We start from the raw sequence: 19,254 nt of genomic DNA on the forward strand, positions 1-19,254 counted from the left end.
CAGTCCTGTGCTTATGAAGTTAGCTGTCTCAGGTCTCCCTGGCAAGGATTTTCAGTTCTGGTCAGATATGAAATAGTAAACTTTAATGAGGGAATAGCTTACAACACTAGGGATCCAGTGATGAACAGGAAGTACAAAAAGGGACCGGCGAGGCTCACACCCGCCAGATTTATACCTAAACATTAGCCCAAGGCTAACACACCCCCTTGGGCTGGGTTTCCCCTACACAGGCCTCTTTCTTAGTTGCTGGAATTTGCTGGTAATCCATTATACCTTGTTTTTTAGATCTTATCACATCTCAGATTGATTTGCAAACCATATTCTCTCTCTCTCTCTCTCTCTCTCTCTCTCTATCTCACTTCTCACTTCTGCTTCTTTACCACAGCACCACTCTGTATGTTCATAAAACTTTTTCATACCAGTTTTGCCAGATGTTTGGTTCTCAACTTGTTGGTCTCTACAAGACCCTATTTAGAAAAAAGTTGCTAATCACATTCACCTGCTTAGGGCTTCCATATCTGAAATGGCACAGATCACCTGGCAGACCTCATCAGCCCTAAGTTCTAAGGAACATGCTTCTGTTGAGAAAGTTCAGAGATCTGGAGAAAATGAATTTCAGCCTAACGATGGGCTGGATCCTCTTTACAAGAACTGTCAGAAATAGAAAATTGAGGTTAGGCTATAACCAAACTCTTTGATTTAATAACCCCAAGCCTTTCCAAATGCCTGTCCTTCTCATGATCTCCTAATGGGTAATGCACCCAAAGCCATTAACAAGCACATATATCATAACACCTGGCTCTAGGCCAAGGAATTTGGCTTTTGTTTGCTGATAGAAGGACCATAGCAGTGATGTACATCATATTCTATCCCATGATTGTGTGCCTCTTCTATCTGTATGCGTGTGCATGTGCATGTGTGTTTCCAACTTAGGGTGCCTCTACACAGCCCCGACAGACCTCTGACTTGTCACTGCTCTTGCCTCAGTATATTGATTCAAGGTTTGGACCATCATATTGCTTCTAGGACTGTTTTTTCTAAATATCTGAGGGATCATCTGGCCTCATGTGACTCCAACCAGACACGTGAAGAGTGAATCACATCTTCACTCACAACCTTATATCCTGAGTGAGCTCTGCTGATTCTCCAGGGGAAATTTTTTATTACTACCTGTGTAAGAGCTTCCTTTTCCCTTTTTGACCCCAGAGAGGCTCCTGATATGGCTGCTTGGTTTAAGGTCATTTTGGAGTGAGGAAATGAGCCAGAGGTAATGGCTGTACCATGGACAGCAGCAGACCCCTCCCTGGACATTCTATTGTATCCTGGAGAGCCCTGATTCTCTGTGATGTCATCAGTGTTGTGGCAACACCAACTGCCTGTGGGGCATCTGTTCATTGCCTACGGGTTTTGGACGTAGCCATGTTGGCAAGACTGAGCAGGCTCCTTGGGAGACAGAAAGGAGAGCATAACGAGACTAGAGGGAGGCAGAAGGAAGCTGGCCTTCAACCTCAGTGTCGCACATCAAGACATAAATGGTTCTGGGGAGAACGCAGTGAGTCCTGGGGAGGGAGTGGGGAGTTTCTTGATGATGGAAGGCTTCAGCTTGGTTTTTCATAGTGAGTCACAGGATCTTAGAGCTTCGTGGAGGTAATGAATCTATCCTGCTTCTCTCTGTTACTAAAGAGTAGACCTGGAGTTTAGGGTTTCTGATGCTTAGATTGGCAGAGAGCCAGTAATGGTCAACCCTGCAGCTGCTGTGCTAGGGCCCTCTGCTTTGACTCTGAGTGGGAAGGAAGGAGAGAGGGATGAATGAGGTTTCAGTTACAGCACTGAGCTTCACCCACACTGGATTTCTTTTGGTTGTGGGTCACTAATAACAGGGAGAGTAAAATCCTCTGGCCAAAGCTGGAGGATCTCAAATTTTACCTCACATCCACTTGCAGGGTAGGAACCATTGGGTATTGCTGCATGTCAGTGACCCCTAAGGTTTCTGAGTTCCTGAATCTCAATAGCCAGTCATCTTTATCTTGACTTTAACTTTAACTTGAGTGCAGGAATGAGCCATCACTCTCCCTGCAAGTGTCTGTTCTTGGTGAGTGAGGGCTCACCCGTGGATGCCCTTAGGTGTCTCCAGCCTGTCCTGTCACTAGGTGATCTCACTTTTGCTAACATCATTATGGATGGAATGTATTCTGCTGAAGTTTGGAGGAAATTTTCATCATTACCCATGTGACTCATCTTTGGTCTGATGGGTCACCCGCAATCCCCATCACCCCCACACATTGTAACAGCCCTGTAGATATTTCCTGAGGTACTCATTCACTTCATGAAACTGAACTTCATTCCACATCAACATGAGCTAATGTTTTAGTATCCTTCACTTCCCATCTTTTTGATTAGGAGGTGAAGAGCCATTCCGTGGGAATGTTTAGAAAATGAGTCTTGACCTCCATAAATGATGAAGTGTTAAATTATAATTAATTAGAGTCTAAGTATCAGAGAGCTGCTGACGAGCTTCCCCTGTGTCTCAGGGAAGGCACCTGAAAAAGCCAGCTTGGCTTTTGGTGACTGGGGAAGAGACAGTTAGGAGATAAGTGATGGCAGTTGGCAGTGACCCTAACAGTCCGTTCTCTGGACATTCTGCTGTATCGTAAAGAGTCGTTGGCATCTTTTCTTGAAATCAACAGTGTTGTGTTCTTGGGGCACTCATTATGTGTTGAAATAGGAGTGGCGGGGCTGCGTCCCTGGCACCCGGCCGCCCGCACGGCTAGCTTTACCCGAAATAATTACACGGAAACTATATTCTTTTAAACACTGCCTGACCCTTTAGTTTCAGTTTCTTATTGGCTAGCTCCTACATATCGATCTAACCCATTTCTATTAATCTGTGTAGCCCACGAGCTGGCTTACCAGGAATGATCTTAACCTGCCTCTGCCTGGAGTGGGAGAATCATGGCGACTCCTGATTCAGCTTCTTTCTCCCAGCATTCTATTCTGTTTTCTCTGCCTACCTAAGGGTTGGCCTATCAAATGGGTCTAGGCAGTTTCTTTATTAATAAGAAATCACTCCCACATCAATTATGTGCATATAGGGTTCACCAGAAGACACAATGGCAAGATTGAGCACACTGGTTGGCAGAGAGATCTGACTTTCGAAGGAGGACGTTGGGGGTTGAGTTGGACCTTACAGAAATGGGGTTAAGTAGCTGGGATCTTGGAAGAGATGGTTCTATATTGCTTCTCTGGGTGACTAAAGTGCAGACCCATAGTCAAGGATTGCTGCTAGTTAGTTTGGCAGAGATCCAGGAGTTGTCAAGGTTATAGCTGCTGTTCTGTGAGTTCCTTAATTTTATTTTGAGTGGCAAAGACCAGCAGGAGGCACAGACTAATGGGGTGTGAGAGTAGGTTGTTGCTACAACTCATCATCAGTGATTTCTTTAGGTTCTGTGAGTATCTCATGGGAAATTCCCCATCTATGCACCAGGGTCTCAGACATCCAGTTACTTCTATTCCAGGCCACACTAAGAGACTGAGAGTCTCTAAGCACTGGAGACTCCAGGAATTTTCTGTATCACATCAGAAATGAGTTGATATTTCCAAAGCAGCATGGCTGGGTGACATATGCCTTTCAGGGCCAGTGGGGCAGCAGTAGGGGCTGATACACATAGCTAGCCACAGTGAGTGGAGACAGAGGCATGGCTTATGGGCTCCCAGTTTGAGGAGTTGTCCTGATCCTTCACTGTGTTCCATGCATTCACTCTTCCTTGGCCTCTTCTTCGAACTCAACATGATCTCTCCTGGTCCTGTGCCATACTACTGCATAAATTCACTAATATTTATCTACCTGCAGGGAGTACTGGAAAAACATCAACCCCAAACTCTGTTACTGGGCAGGAGCAACGGATGAACAAGGTGGCTACACTGACCCTGCAGCTTCAGATGATGACCCAAGAAAGGAACGAACTTCGTGGAATTCTGGCTAATTATACCAACAAGGATTTGAACAACAGGTAGCCATTTTGTCTAGTTCCTGGGTAACTGTCTTGACCCTACCGAGTCAATCCCAGCATTCCTCAGGTCACTGGAGGCTGCACCTCCAGAGTGTTCTGCCTAAACTAAATATCCTGAGGGCATCTGAGAGGCATAGCTGAAATCTGGGAAGGAGTGATATCAGGACACAGGCTGTGTGATTCCTCCAAATAAAAGGAGAGCCTGTGGCCTGGATCAGTCTGGGGATGGGGCAATAGTTTGTGAGCTCTCAGCATACATTCCATGAGGCCTTGACAGGTGTTGGCTTGTGGACGATGCTAGGTGCTGTGAGCTTACGGTGAGTCTTTGTGCTTAACCAGCAGGTGTTTGAGTACTGGCTGCTCCTGGGAGCAGCTGCAGGGGCCTAGTCGTCTTGGTGCATCTCAGTGTGTGACTTGAGGTCTGAACTTCATCACTGCTCCTCTCTAGTCTGGTTTCTTATATTCTGAGACAATTCTGCCTGCCTACATTTATTTGGCATCCTCCGTGTATGTGTGTGCGTGTGTGTGTGTCCTAGCAGTTGGGGGTCTGTGGCATGTGGTTCTTTCTGTGCCACAGTTTCCAGGTGATCCCACTCAGTTCCCTTAGGGTCAGGGAACTCCACTCTGACCAGTGATGGTGCTCCTGGCCCGTGTGCTCACCTTGGCAGCCCATTGGAATCCACTGGAGACTTATATATCTATCCTTAAGTCAGGTCTGCTCGCTGGAAACACTGATTTTGTGTTTTGGACATCCATGTAGCAATAGGAACCTGGGATCAAAAATCCCCGTTCTGGAGACGGGAACAACATTATCATAGATTTCTGGTGGGATCAGACTTGTGACACAGGCTCCCCAGGACTTAACTATTCTATTCCTCCAGGCCCATTAATGGAACTCATGCAGCTCTGGATCACTCCCTTTGCACCCCTGACAGCATGCTGGTCTGGGGCCACGTCAGCAAGTTTAAACAGCACCAGGTTGTCCTGGTTCATAGCTATCAGAATGTGACATTGACTGTGCTGGGTGTTTAGGGCACAGCCTGAAATCATAGGATCATTAAGGCCAGAATTCACGGGGTTCTTTGCTCTGGGGCTATGCCCTAATACAGGCTAAATTTTGAGTTGGAGATGGTGAATATGGAGCATAAGAAAGTGATGTTGGATCTGCAGAAATTCCCCATGGAGATGAGAGAGGCCTTGTACAAGTGCGAGGAGCTGACTGAGGAAACTGTCTCTTGCAGGTGAGTGACTGACTTCACTGGGACTCTATTCCTTGGCAGTGACTGCTTTTTGCCATGTTTCTGTCTTTGAAACAAAGTGAGGACTTTCCTTTTGGCCTGTCTCCCTATAAAAAGCAGTCTGTCTTATGCTCTTGACTTGGACCTACTGGACTAGTTTTGCTAAGACTGAAGTATCTGTGAGCCCATCACTACATTGTCCTGCCAGCCTCAGGAGCCTCTAGATAGAAAATCTATTTGTACCATGATAAAGGTGTCAGGCATTTGTGGGTCTTGGGGGCTCTGGTTGGGGTTTCCAGAGGTGATCCCATTCTACCCATAGATAGAATATATTTCAATTGGGTCTGCTGTCCTCCCTCACAGAATGTTTGACTTCTACCTCTCAACCTGCTGATGCTTTCCCAATACCATGGACAGTTAAGTACATGTGGTAGGAGGCAAACCCTGCTCTCAGAAGTACATGCATTTCTTTTATTGTAACAGTTTTCAAAAGCAGTCTGAGTCTTTCTGTAATTTGGCCATTCTCTGACATTTGACAGCCACTAGGGTATCCTGGCATGGTGACTGTGGGCTCTGGTCTAGGGCTGTCTGGGGACATGGGAGTTTGCATGGGTGATGTGGGAGATGGAGGCTAGGTAGGTCTCATGGTGTTTTTGTGATGGTTCAGCATCCTCCACAACCAGCTCCTGAGTGAGCGAACTCAGTTGAAGAAAAAAGTGAGCATGTTGAGAGAGGAGAACCAAAAGCTACGGAGGGAGCAGATTTCACTGCAAGTGGCCTGTGAGAAGGTGAAGAATCTCTATGAAAAGACCGATGAGAAGTTCTGTGAGCTATGTGACGAGGGGGATAAGGTAGGCTGCAGCAATGTGGGCAGGCTGCCCACCATCAGTAGTAATACACACACACACACAAACACACACACGTGATCATCCACCCACTTTTCCAGTAGCTCACTAACATCTTGTCCAATTGTTGATTTCTGTGATTTTCCAAGACTTTCTAAGGATTTAGCATCTTGTGAGATCAATGGCTGGAAACAGCTTTGAAGGAGGAAATCCCCGTGTAAATGTCAAAGGGGTGGTTCTTGTCTACATTTTTTATCTTCTCTCATGTTTCATCAGTTCAACCTCCTTCCCTCCTCCCAGTCATTCACCCCCTGCTCCCCGGACCCCGGGTCCACTCCTCCTTAATTTCCTTCAGAAAATAGCAGTTCTCCCATGGTTATTTGATCTAATTATTAAAATATCATTAAACCTGGGCTTTGCTCATGTTTGTTACACATTCTAACAATGAGATATATCACCAAATCCTTTTAAAGTCTTGAGATATGATCACACTACATTCCAAAGATTAGCTTTTTTTTTATTAAGAAAAGAAGAAAAAAAAACATAAAAAACAAGTTTCCACCTCCTCCCAGCCTCCCATTTACCTCCCCCTCCTCCCACCCTTCTCCCCCTCCTCCCACCCTTCTCCTCCTCCCCCCACTCCTCTCCCCCTCCCTCTCCAGTCCACAGAGCAGTCCGGGTTCCCTGCCCTGTGGTAAGTCCTAGGTCCTCCCCCCTCCGTCCATATCTAGGAAGGTGAACATCCAAACTGGCTAGGCTTCCACAAAGCCAGCACATTAAGTAGGATCAAAACCCCATGCCATTGTCCTTGGCGTCTCATCAGCCCTCATTGTTCGCCATGTTCAGAGAGTCCGGTTTTATCCCATGCTTTTTCGGTCACAGTCCAGCTGGCCTTGGTGAGCTCCCAGTAGATCAGTTCCACTGTATATAGTTATCCTCTTGGCTAAGGGAAGTAGACCAAATTGCCGGGGAGAAAATTAGGATCTTGGGGGTGGGGTGGGATGGGGGTAAGGTGAGATGGGGAGAGAAAAGGTAGAAGGGAAGGAGGGGGGACTTGGCGAATCAGGAGAATTGGGATAAAGGAAAGGTGGATAGGGGAGCACGGAACCACAATTCTTAGTTAAGGGAGCCACTTTAGGGTGGGCAAGAGATTTGACCCTAGAGGGGCTCCCAAGTGCCCAAGATGAGGTTCCCAGTTAGTTCCTTGGGCAGCTGAGGATTGGGAACCTGAAATGACCCTATCCTAGAGCAATACTGACGAATATCTTGCATATCATCATAGAACCTTCATCTGGTGATGGATAGAGATAGAGACAGAGACCCACACATGAGCACTGGACTGAACTCCCAAGGTCCCAATTAGGAGCAGAAGGAGGGAGAACATGAGCAAAGAAGTCGGGACCACGAGGCGTGCACCCACCCACAAAGATTAGCTTTGAACTCACAGTGGAGTTCAGTCCAGACTTTAATTTTCAGTCCTTCTGTCTCAGTTTCTGAGTACCTAGGATTAAGGGTTTGCATCACAAGCTCAAACTTAGTCTAAATACTTAAATTAAAATTGATGCTTAAACCAAATGTCGAAGGTCAGTAGATTATACGTTTGTGCTTTTTTTTTTTTTTTTTTTTTTTGGTTTTTTTCGAGACAGGGTTTCTCTGTGGTTTTGGAGCCTGTCCTGGAACTAGCTCTTGTAGATTAGGCTGGTCTCGAACTCACAGAGACCCGCCTGCCTCTGCCTCCTGAGTGCTGGGATTAATGGCGTCCGCCACCACCGCCTGGCTTACATTTGTGTTTTTAAGACATAGGTGCTAAATTATAGTCATCTCAAAAGCATCGGTGAAAATATAATTTAAGATGCTTTATCATTAGTAGACAGGTAGCTTTAAGACGAATAACAAATGGGTAGCTTTCATTCATTTAACCATTCAACAGTCTATGTTGGGAGTCCCATAAATGCCAGGAAGTAAGCTATACCTGCAGCAAACAGATAAGATGTCTATCCTGAAGGAACTGATGAAGCTATTACCTTTAATTCATCTCTTACATTATAGCTGGTGTCTCCTCGGTGCAACCCTCCAGCTCTCATTGCTTTGAGACCTCCAGGAGCAGAGGATTTTCCTGCAGGAGGCAGAATCTAACCCTTACTAAGGATCTGTCCATAAATTTTACTGTTCACAGAAAAGGCAATTTTACCTCCTTCCCACTAGCCATGGCCTATGAATCCCAGCTATAAGTGAAAAATATTATATGCCATCGAATCATAGGGATTCCTGCTCCTTGTTAATATTTTAGAGGAAGAAAATTTTAAGCTCTCCTTTTGGGTAGAGATTACACAGTTAATAACTCTGTTTAAAGTGTTGTAACTCTTCAACGATTCACATTTTTTTATTGAGTGAACATTTCCTTTTATTGACAATAAATTATTCTCACATACCATAGTTTTCTCTACCGCCACTTCTCTCAGCTCCTATAAACCTCTCTTTTTCCAGATCTGCTACCCTTTGTTTTCTTTCCAGAAAAGAACAGGCAAGCATGACAAAACAAGAAAAAGGCCTTCATACAGAGGCTGCTCAAAGCTTCCCAATAGGAGGAAAGGCATCCCAAGAGCAGACAAAGAGTCAGAGACACACCACACCCACTCCCACTATTAAGAGTCCCACCAAAACACCAACATATATGCAGAGAACATGGTGCAGACCCATGCAGGCCCCATACATAACTCTGTGAGCCTATGTGAGCCCTGTTTACTTGATTCAGTGGGCCATGTTCTCCTAGTGCCCTCCAGCCCATCATTCCCGTTTACTCCTAAAATCCGCACCCCCCCCCCCCAATTTCTTCTGAAAGTTTTCCTGAGCTCCAATGGGTAGGACTGATAGAAAGTTCGAATTTAGATACTCACTTCCACACAACTACTACTAGAGAAAAGGTCTCTGATGAGGACCAGCAAGGCACCAATCTATGAGTATAGCAGAACATTGATAGGAATATTAGTAATCAGTTCATTGATTTTTTTTTAGTTATGTTTGCTTCTGTGCTATGTCTCTGGGCTATTTGGTCTCCATATTTTAGCCATCCATGGATTATAGGGCATGGACTGACTCACCTTGCATGAGCCTCAAGTTAAGCTAGACATTGTATGGCCACTCTCTCAATTCTGCACCAACAGTGCCCCAGCATAACTTGCAGGAGGACAGACTGTAAGTCAAGGTTTTTGTGGCTGAGTTGATGTCATGTTTCTCTTTCTGTAACCTGCAGAGTATCATCCCATGCCAAAGAGACTAGAGCATATGGGTGAAGGCTCCATGCAGGCAACAGCTTGCTCTCTCTAGGTTCAATGATGTGTAGATGTTGTCCACAACAATGGGACCCCACTGTTAGTTTTCAGAGAGCAACACACTGTCCTAGCATGAGCCGGGAATCCCCTCCATCCAAATATTCAACTGAATGCAATCCAGTCTCTCAGCACTGGAAGCCTTTCTTGGCTACAGAAGATGGTCAGTTCAGACTCTGTATGTTCCACTACTAGGATTCCTCACTAGGATCCCCCATATAGATTACAGGAAGTTTTATCTGTACTAGCTTTCCATAGCAGCCTCTGGGAGCCCCCCAACTCTAACACTCTCTCTCCACACTCTCTCCCTCCATCCCTCCCCCCTACAGGATCCCTTTCAATTCCCTCCCCACCCAACCAAAGTTTACTGGCAAAATCTAATCTATTTTCTTTTCCCAGGGAAATTCTTCTGTTTCTCCTAGTGACCTTCTCTTTACCTAACTTTTCTGGGTTGTGGAAAGTGGCTTGATTATCAATTCCTTAACAACTGATGCCCACTTATAAGTAAATATATATAATATGTGTTTTTCAGGATCTCAGATATCTCTGTCAGCATGATTTTTTTCTAGCTCCACCCATTTGCTTAAAATAGCAATTGGATATCACTTTTCACACAGCCAAGTAATATTCTCTTCTGTAAATGTACTGCCCGTTCTTTATCCATTCTTCCATTGAGGGACATCAAGGTTGTTTCCAGTTTCTGGTTATTATGAATAAAGCCAGAGTGAAGATATTTGAGCAAGTGTTCTTGTGATAGGATAGAGCATCCTTTAGATATATGTCCAAGAACGGTGTACCTAGATTTTGAGGTAAATCAGTTCCCAATTTTCTGAGGAATCGCCATGTTGATGCCATAGAGGCTGGACAACTCTGGACTCCCACTAGAAATGGAGGAGTGTTTCCTTTGCTACAAATCCACACCACCATAAGCTGTCATTCGTGCCATTGATCTTAGCCATTCTGACAGGTGTAAGGTGGAATCTCAAAGGAGTTTTTGGTTCAAATTCCCCTGAAGGGTAAGAATGTTGATCATTTCTTTAAATGTTTCTCAGCTATTTCTGATTCTTCTTTTTTTTCTGTTTCTATCTGTACCACGTTTCATAATTGAACAATTTGGATGGTTGATGTCTAGTCTATTGAATGCTTTGTATATTTTGGATATTAGCCCTCTGTCTGATGCGAGTTGATGAAAATCATTTCCCATTCTTTAAACCTCTATTTTCTCCTACTCATGGGGTTCCTTGCCTTTAAGTTCCCTGAGGTCCTTTATTAATTGTTGATCTTAGTGCCAGTGTTCTCTTCAGAAATCATCTCCTTTGCTGGCATGTTCCAGCTATTCCTTATATTCTCTCCTGTCTGTTTTTGTGTTGAGGTCTTCCTCATGAAAGGGTCAAAGATTTTTTGGTATCTAGTAAGATGATCACCATATGTTTTTTCTTCATTTTATATGGTAGATTACATTGACTAATTTTCATATGCCGAACTATCCCTACATCTCTAGGTTAAAGACTGCTTGATCATAATAGATGATCTTTTTGAAATATTCTTGGATTTATTTGCAAGTATTTTATTGAGTACTTTTTCATCTATGTCCATTAGGGAAATTGGTCTGTAAGTATCTTTGTTGAGTCTTTCTGTGGTTTGGGTATCAAGGTCACTGCGACCTCATAAAATGATTTGGGCACTGTTTCTTCTGTTTTTATTTTGCAAACTAATTTGAGGAGTATTGCCATTAACTATTCTTTTAAAGTATGGTAGAATTCTGTGAGATAGCCTTTTGACCCTGGGTTTTTTTTGTGGGGTGGAGGGAGGCTTTTAACAATGGCTTCTATTTCACTGGGGAATGTAGGTATATTTACTTATCTGATTTTAATTTAACTTTGATAAATGATTCCTATTGAGAAAATTATTTATTTCTAATCCAGTTTGATGAAGTACATGATTTAAAGTATGTCCTTGTGATTCTCTGGATTTCCTCGGTATCTGTTGTTATATCCCCATACGGTTTCTGATTTTATTAATTGGGATATTCTTTGCCTGTCTTTATTTAGCTTGGATGAGGGTTTATCTATCTTGTTGATTTTCTCAAAGAACCAATTCTTTCTTTCACTTATTTTTGTACAATTATCTTTATTTCTATTTTATTGGTTTAGCTGTCAGTTTGATTATTTCTTCTGGTCTAATCCTCTTGGACATATTTCCTTTTGTTCAATAGCTTTGAGGTGTTACTATTAAGTATGATATCTTCCCATTTTTTAATGTAGGCACTTACTGCTCTTAGCACTACTTTCGTTGTGTCCCATAAGTTAGCGTAGGTTATGTATTCATTTTCATTGAATTCTAGAAAGACTTTCATTTCTTTCTTTCTTTCTTTCTTTATTTATTTATTTTTTGGTTCACTTTTCATTCAATATAGAGATCTTCAATTTCCATGAACTTATATATGCTTTCCTTTCTTTAGTTGTTGATATACAGTTGTATTCTCTAATTGTCTGATAAATATCTGTTAAGTTTATTTGGTTTAAAACTTCAGTTAATCCAGAGTTTATTAATTTTGTCTGTATGACCTGTACACTGATAACATGGACATTGGTGAGACTTAGATTATTATTGGTAATAATTTCCATATTAGTATGTGGAAATCAATATGTGTTTTAAGCTATAGTAATGTTTATCTTAAAAATTTACTTAGGGCATAGATGTTAAGACTTCAAATGATGGCCAGGTGGTGGTGGTGCAGACTTTTAATCCCAGCTCTTGAAAACAGAGGGAAGCAGATCTCCTTGTGCTCAAGGCCAGCCTAGTCTACAAGAGCTAGTTCCAGGACAAGCTCCAAAGCTATGGAAAAACCCTGTCTCGAAAAATTTTAAAAAAAATTAAAAGATCATCTTTGTGGTGTGTCCTTCCCCATGCCTTTTGATTAATTTTGGTTTGAGGTCGATTTTGTTAGGTATTAAAATAGCTACACCAGCTTGTCTTTTAAGTACATTTGCTTGGAAGATTTTTTTCAAATTCTTTACCCAGAGGTAATGTCTATAATTGATGTTGAAGTTTGTTTATTGTATGCAGAAGAAAAATGGATCCTGTTTCTGCATCCATTCTGTCATTCTGTGTATTTTTATTAAGGAAATGAAACCATTGATACAGAGAAATATCAAATGATTAATTCTTGTTATTTTGCTGAATGTGTATGTTCTTGTACATGTATATCCAGAAGTGTGCGTTGAGGAGTGTGTTTGTGTGTGTGTGTGTGTGTGTGTTTGTGTGTGTTCATTTGAGTGTTCAACCCTCCACTAAGAACATAATCTTCTAATGAACAGAAACAGGATATATTGGTGGAAAGACGACAATTCCTGCTGAAGCTGAGGGATCTGGTCACCAAACGTATAGAATTGGCAGAAAAGCTGCAGAATCCCTTCGCTGTCTCCCAGATGAGGTAGGATCCCAGGCCACAAAGAGGGAGTTATATCAAGTAGCTCCCCAGTACCTGAATCTCTGCCCTATTTGGGTTCCTGGACATTTGCATGACTTTTTAGTCAAAGCCAGGGAAAGAACATCTGAGAGTATTGGGCTGGCTCAGTCAACAGAAATGTCTGCACAGGAAGCAATATGTGTTATCCTTAATCTTTCTCAATTGTGTGCACTTCTTCAATTCTGAGTGGTCTCGTGTGTGCATTGATCCTTCCTATGGTAGTCCCAGACCTAATAGAGGCAGTGTTAATTGTGGAAGACGGTGTCTCCTCCTGCCACTTTATTTTCCTCCAGGAGTATCACCTTTAGAGATAAAATCCTACACTTGGGCAGATTAGCATACAGCACCTTCTTATTGATTATGGGTTCTCTGCAGTTTGCATCTGTTTCCTGTAAGAAGGTTTTTCTGGAATTAAAATCACATTTAGAGTTTGACATGTTGAATCCAAGGAAGTTTCTGTGCTGAAGGAATAAGCCCAGCCTTCACTGCAGTGTTGTGTTTGCCTCTCTTCAGGGCCTCATACAGTTAATTTCCCAGGTTGCTCACAGTTTCCTGGCATCTGTTCAAGGCCTGTGATCCAGACATTGCTATACTGCTGTTTTTTTCAAAAGAATGTATCTAAACTATTGGAGTAAAGGGCTGTTTTTCTAGTTCACCACAGTGTGTATTTCTCAGCTCACTTTGTAGCAGTTTTAAAGGTGGAGAAAAAAAGAAACTCAGGTGCTATCTTATACTTGAAGAAGCAAGGAGTGAATGAGCCCAGCTCAAATGTAATGCTGGATTTCCCAGTTGAGTAGAGCTGGTAAGAGCTCAAAAGCTGACAGGGCAGGTCCTTAACAGACCTGTGTCCCAGCTGTTTTCCTCCCCTAATATGAAAACCTCCAGCATGATCTGGCCACAGTCCAGGATGAGAGCCTCCTGCAGACAGACCTGCTGCAGCAGGAGCCGTGTGTGTGCCAGGCCAATGAGCCACCATTGACTCCTGTCCCCTGCAACCTTGGCATTCATGGGGTGGGTTTTCTTCCTTGATGTTTGTTTCCCATGTGTAGACAGTCCCTGGTTTTGTCTAGGCTGTGGTCCAATGAGGCTTCCTGTGCATCTGATTGCCTTTCCTTCTCTGACAGCTCCGCTTTGGAGAACTGAGGAGGCTGAAGGAAGCTTCACACATTCTCCCCTCGAGCAGCAACACCTACTGAGAAGCAGACCCCTCCTTGTAGCTGTGAACAAACGAGTAAGAAAAATCTCCACCTACTGCAGCGGTTCCATCGCCAATCTGATTCATGTTCTGTTGGCCCACTATTCCTGGAGAAAGGAAATCATCAGAAAGAAGCCTGACATTCAGAGGACCCACCAAGAATGACTCCAAATCCCGACATTGGTCAGCAGGTGGACCCTGAGTGGCAAACAGCAGCATGGGGAGGATATGCTGCTGAGCAAGGCTTCCTCTGTACTCTCCATGTCTTTAGTAAGCCGGCTGAGCCCTCCATATGTGGTGCGGACTCTCACGAGAAAGACTGTACTGATGCCATGCTGTAGTCTATACACACCACAGGGAAAAGAACAGAATTCCCTCTCCTGTGAGTGCTGAGGGAGACTCCATGTCACAGGAAAGTGTTGGTGAAGATATCGCAGTACAGAGACTACAGCATCCCTCACCTGTGTTAGTCATTGATCATCCATAAAGAAAATGTCAGGGGATTCTCCAGTTTCACATCCTGGACTGGCATGTCAGTCCTGAGAAAGGGTCTATAGAGGAGGTTTGGTCACTTTTCGTGTCTTTAGGGAGCCAGATGCTCTCGATTGATTTTTTGGATCTAGAGCTAGAGACTATTTTTAGCTTAATTGGAGCAAGGGTTCTGGTTTGGGTTTGGTTTTCATTTGTTTGGATATTTTTTTCTTTGCTTTGGTTTAAATTTTGTTGTTGGTTTTTAAATAATTTATTCTTGTTGTTTTAATAGTTGGCTAAGGCTCTACCCTGTATATACTGACTACCCTTTCTAAAGTTCCTATTGAGTATAATGAGTATTTTTATGAATAAAATCAATTTTCAACTCCTCAGTTTTATAGCCTTTCTTGAGTCAGATGTGGGGTTGCTCCCCTGTGACTACAGAACTCATGGGCAGAGATGGATTTCTGCATTCCAGGAGCCTTGGTTACACAGCCGTTTCGCATCCAGGCAGGTCTACACGGGAGGGTAGTACCTTGGATGTGGATGGCCTGACCTATTCCTGTCTTTACTACCAAGACTTTCTGTTAAGAGAATGTCATGAAGAAGGGATCTGGAAAGAAAGGAACTCCTCATTCTGCACTACATTAGTTCCATCCCAGTGTCCAATCACAATTGTACATTGTGATCCTGGGATAGCAAACCACTGAAAGTTGCCTTTGAAATGCACTGTCATCTACTTACAGTAGGAATATTGGGAACAGAGTCAGAAGGATTCATTCAAAGCTCTGAAATGGTCCCACCCATTGGTTTATGTCACAAAACAGTGGATAAAATTCCATAAGGCTGTTTCATATAGGTTACTCAAAACATCATTTCATCTGCTAAATTTAAGAAGTGTGAGTTTAGGGTTTAGAGAGATTGTTCGGTAGTTAAGGACACTTGGGTTGGTTCCCAGATTCATAAGGGGGCTCACATCCTTTTAAATCTGAAATTCCAGGGGACCCAATACCTTCTGACCTCAGCACCAAGCATGCATGTAGAGCATATACATGCAACGAAAACATTCACACACAGGCATACATGTAAAAATAAATGTGAGTGGTACAAACTAACTTAATGCTACAATGCAGATGAGAAACCTCATCTACTTTTACTATTAAATAATATCTCCAGCTTTTGCCCAGGCTATCTCAGAATTTAGCATACTACATTTGCATCAAATACCAAGGTTGCTGATTTTATTTTTTCTAATAAGACCCTAGAGTAAAAGCTTGATTATAAATATACAACAGTATAAAAAGTGTACAAAATGTACAAGAAAAGGGAGGGGAATGGAGAAAAATGTATAGCTCAATAAAAACAATAAAAAAGAAAAAAATGTACAGTTATCGTAAATGCTTCCTTTTTTTAACGTTAATTTGTAGACTTGTTTCAACGCTAATTTTCAGTGCGAATTACAATAAAGAGTAGGACAGATCTGAGTCATCAGAACTTCGGTAATGCTGTAGCATTTCAATATATTTTGCTATCTCTAGGGAAAGGTCATGCTACTGAATTATGACAAATTGTCATGAGAAGTAATAGTGTACCCAGACATTATAAAATGCGTAACCACTGCCTTTCCACAGAAAGACTGGACATGTGCTTTATCATACAACAGTCCCAACTCTGTCCCCGGAAATCCTCCTAATTTCATTTATTTGGTGGTGTTAAACAATTAAAAAGACTCCTTACAGCACCATCCAGCTCTCCTATGAAATACTCAGCATCCTAAATATTCTGTATACTTTTTTCTTGCAGTAAACTAAGCACTAGCTGAGTTTGGTGGGTGGGCGGATGGGTATCCAATTTAAAACTGCATTACAGAGCCCTGTTTAGGTACTGAGGAGTTCAATCTGGACTGGTGAGTGTGTGCTATCCGGGGCGGATTGTCCTGGAAGAGAGCACAAACCCCCCTCCCCCAGCTCCTTCTGCAGGGCTGTGTTTCTTACACACGACACCCCCCCCCCCCCCAAGCCTGCATTTTCTGCTAGGTCCATTGCTCAGGAACAGTTTTCTGCTCCTACACTAAGGCTACCCACCCAGGCCTCAAGGACCCCCTAAAGAGAGCCCAGGCACCTTCAGCTTGTGTTCCAGGGGTGCCTGTGCTCTCCTGGATCTCGCTCTGCCTGCCCGGTTTTTCCTTTTGTCCCTGGATCATCGGGCTACCAGGTGGCCCTGTTTAGGTGCTGAGGAGTTCCATCTGGACTGGTGAGTGTGTGCTATCCAGGGGCGGATTGTCCTGGAAGAGAGCACAAACCCCCCCTTCCCACAGCTCCATCTGCAGGGCTGTCCTTCTTACACATGACGCCCCCCTCCCCAAGCCTGCATTTTCTGCTAGGTCCATTGATCAGGAACAGTTTTCTGCTCCTACACTAAGGCTACCCACCCAGAGTGGTGAGTGCCTGCCTACCAGGCAGGCCTCAAGGACCCCCCCAGACAGGGAGCACGCACACCTTCAGCTTTTGCGGCAGGGTGTCCTGTGTTCTACTCGTCCCCTCCCTGCCCCCCAAGTTCTCCCTTTTGTCCGTGGGTGATTGGACTATCAGGCGTCCATGTTTTGGTGCTGAGGAGTTCCATCTGTCCGGGAACGGTTCCTGCTTCTACACTGAAGAGATACACCCAGAGAGTCAGTCACAGCAAAGACTGGACCAAGACACCAGGCCTCTCCTGGCTCCATTTGAAGGAAGACATGGGAAGGCGCCAAGGCAAGAATTCCTCCAACAACCTGAAAGGCAACATGACATCACCAGAATCCAGGGATCCCGAAATAAGAAGAATTGTACAACCTACTCTAGAAGAATTAGAAGAAATCGACTCAAAAGTGAATTATATGAAAATAATAGAAGACCTTAAACAGGGGGTGAAAAACTGCCATAAACAATTAGAGATCACAAACAAAAAGGAAGAGGAAATGAATAAATCGCTCAAAGATACCCAAGAAAACCAAGAGAAACAAGAAAAAGCAATCAAACAGGTAAGGGAAGCGGTTCAAGACATGAAGAATGAAATGGAAGTAATGACGAAAACAAACCGAGGGAAGGACGGAGATGGAAAATCTGGGTAAATGAACAGGAAATACAGAGACAAGTACTACCAACAGATTACAAGAGATAGAAGAAAGAATTTCAGACACTGAAGATACCATAGAGAAAATAAACACACTGATCAAAGAAAACAGCAAAGCCAACAAATTCTCATCACAAAACATTCAGGAAATCTGCGACACAATAAAAAGACCAAACCTAAGAATAATTGGGATAGAAGAAGGAGAAGAAGTACAGCTCAATGGTCCAGAAAATATATTTAATAAAATTATAGAAGAAAACTTTCCCAACCTAAAAAGGATATTCCTTTGAAGGTTCAAGAAGCATACAGAACACCGAATAGACTGGACCAAAAAAAAAAAAAAAAAAAAAAAAAACTCCTCGCCATATAATAATCAAAACACAAAACATACAGAATAAGGAAAGAATATTAAGAGCTGCAAGGAAAAAGGCCAAGTTACTTATAAAGGTAAACCTATCAGACTTACACCTGATTTCTCTATGGAAACCATGAAAGCCAGAAGGTCCTGGATAGATGTACTGCTGAAACTAAGAGACCATGGGTGCAAGCCCAGACTACTATACCCAGCCAAGCTTTCGTTCACTATAAATGGAGAAAACAAAATTTTCCAGAATAAAAACAAATTTAAACAATACATAGCCACAAATCCAGCCTTACAGAAAGTAATAGAAGGAAAATCACAAACCAAGGAGTCCAACAATAACCACAATAACTCAAACATCTAGAGACCCTTCACCAGCACAACTCAAAGAAAGGAAACACACAAACTCTATGACTAAAAAAGTGACCGGAGTTAACAACCACTGGTCATTAATATCACTTAATGTCAATGGGCTCAACTCACCTATAAAAAGGCACAGGCTAAGAGATTGGATACGAAAACAGGATCCAACATTCTGCTGTTTACAAGAAACACACCTCAACCACAAAGACAGGCACCTATTCAGAGTAAAGGGATGGGAAAAGGTTTATCAAGCAAATGGACCTAAGAAACAAGCAGGTGTGGCCATACTAGTTTCTAACAAAGTTGACTTCAAACTTAAATCAATCAGAAGAGATGGAGAGGGACATTTTATACTCATAACAGGAACAATTCATCAGGATGAAGTCTCAATCCTGAATATCTATGCCCCTAATATAAAAGCACCCACGTACGTAAAAGAAAAATTACTAAAACTCAAGGCTGTTGGAGGAATTCTTGCATTGGTGCCGTCCCATCTCTTCCTTCAAATGGAGCCAGGAGAGGCCTGGTGTCTTGGTCCAGTCTTTGCTGTGACTGACTCTCTGGGTGTATCTCTTCAGTGTAGAAGCAGGAACCGTTCCCGGACAGATGGAACTCCTCAGCACCAAAACATGGATGCCTGATAGTCCAATCACCCACGGACAAAAGGGAGAACTTGGGGGGCAGGGAGGGGACGAGTAGAACACAGGACACCCTGCCGCAAGAGGCCTGCCTGGTCGGCAGGCACTCACCACTCTGGGTGGGTAGCCTTAGTGTAGGAGCAGAAAACTGTTCCTGATCAATGGACCTAGCAGAAAATGCAGGCTTGGGGAGGGGGGCGTCATGTGTAAGAAGGACAGCC

General features: G+C 43.3%; 1 protein-coding gene across 1 annotated transcript in view; it reads left to right on the forward strand.

Moving 5' to 3' along the window:
* The window catches only part of LOC121463985 (disks large homolog 5-like), a 57,797-nt gene extending 42,859 nt beyond the window's left edge, over nucleotides 1–14,938 (forward strand). The window contains exons 7-11 of the mRNA XM_041676578.1: nucleotides 3,851–4,010; nucleotides 5,120–5,251; nucleotides 5,916–6,099; nucleotides 12,743–12,858; nucleotides 14,019–14,938. Of these exons, the coding sequence (XP_041532512.1) occupies nucleotides 3,851–4,010; nucleotides 5,120–5,251; nucleotides 5,916–6,099; nucleotides 12,743–12,858; nucleotides 14,019–14,037 (611 nt within the window). The 3' untranslated portion in view covers nucleotides 14,038–14,938. The remainder of the gene's footprint in view (nucleotides 1–3,850; nucleotides 4,011–5,119; nucleotides 5,252–5,915; nucleotides 6,100–12,742; nucleotides 12,859–14,018) is intronic.
* The last annotated feature ends 4,316 nt before the right edge of the window (nucleotides 14,939–19,254 follow it).

Source organism: Microtus oregoni, unplaced genomic scaffold, assembly GCF_018167655.1.
Source record: "Microtus oregoni isolate MIOR12 unplaced genomic scaffold, Mior012 000027F_ref0000203, whole genome shotgun sequence".
Lineage (NCBI taxonomy): Eukaryota > Metazoa > Chordata > Mammalia > Rodentia > Cricetidae > Microtus > Microtus oregoni.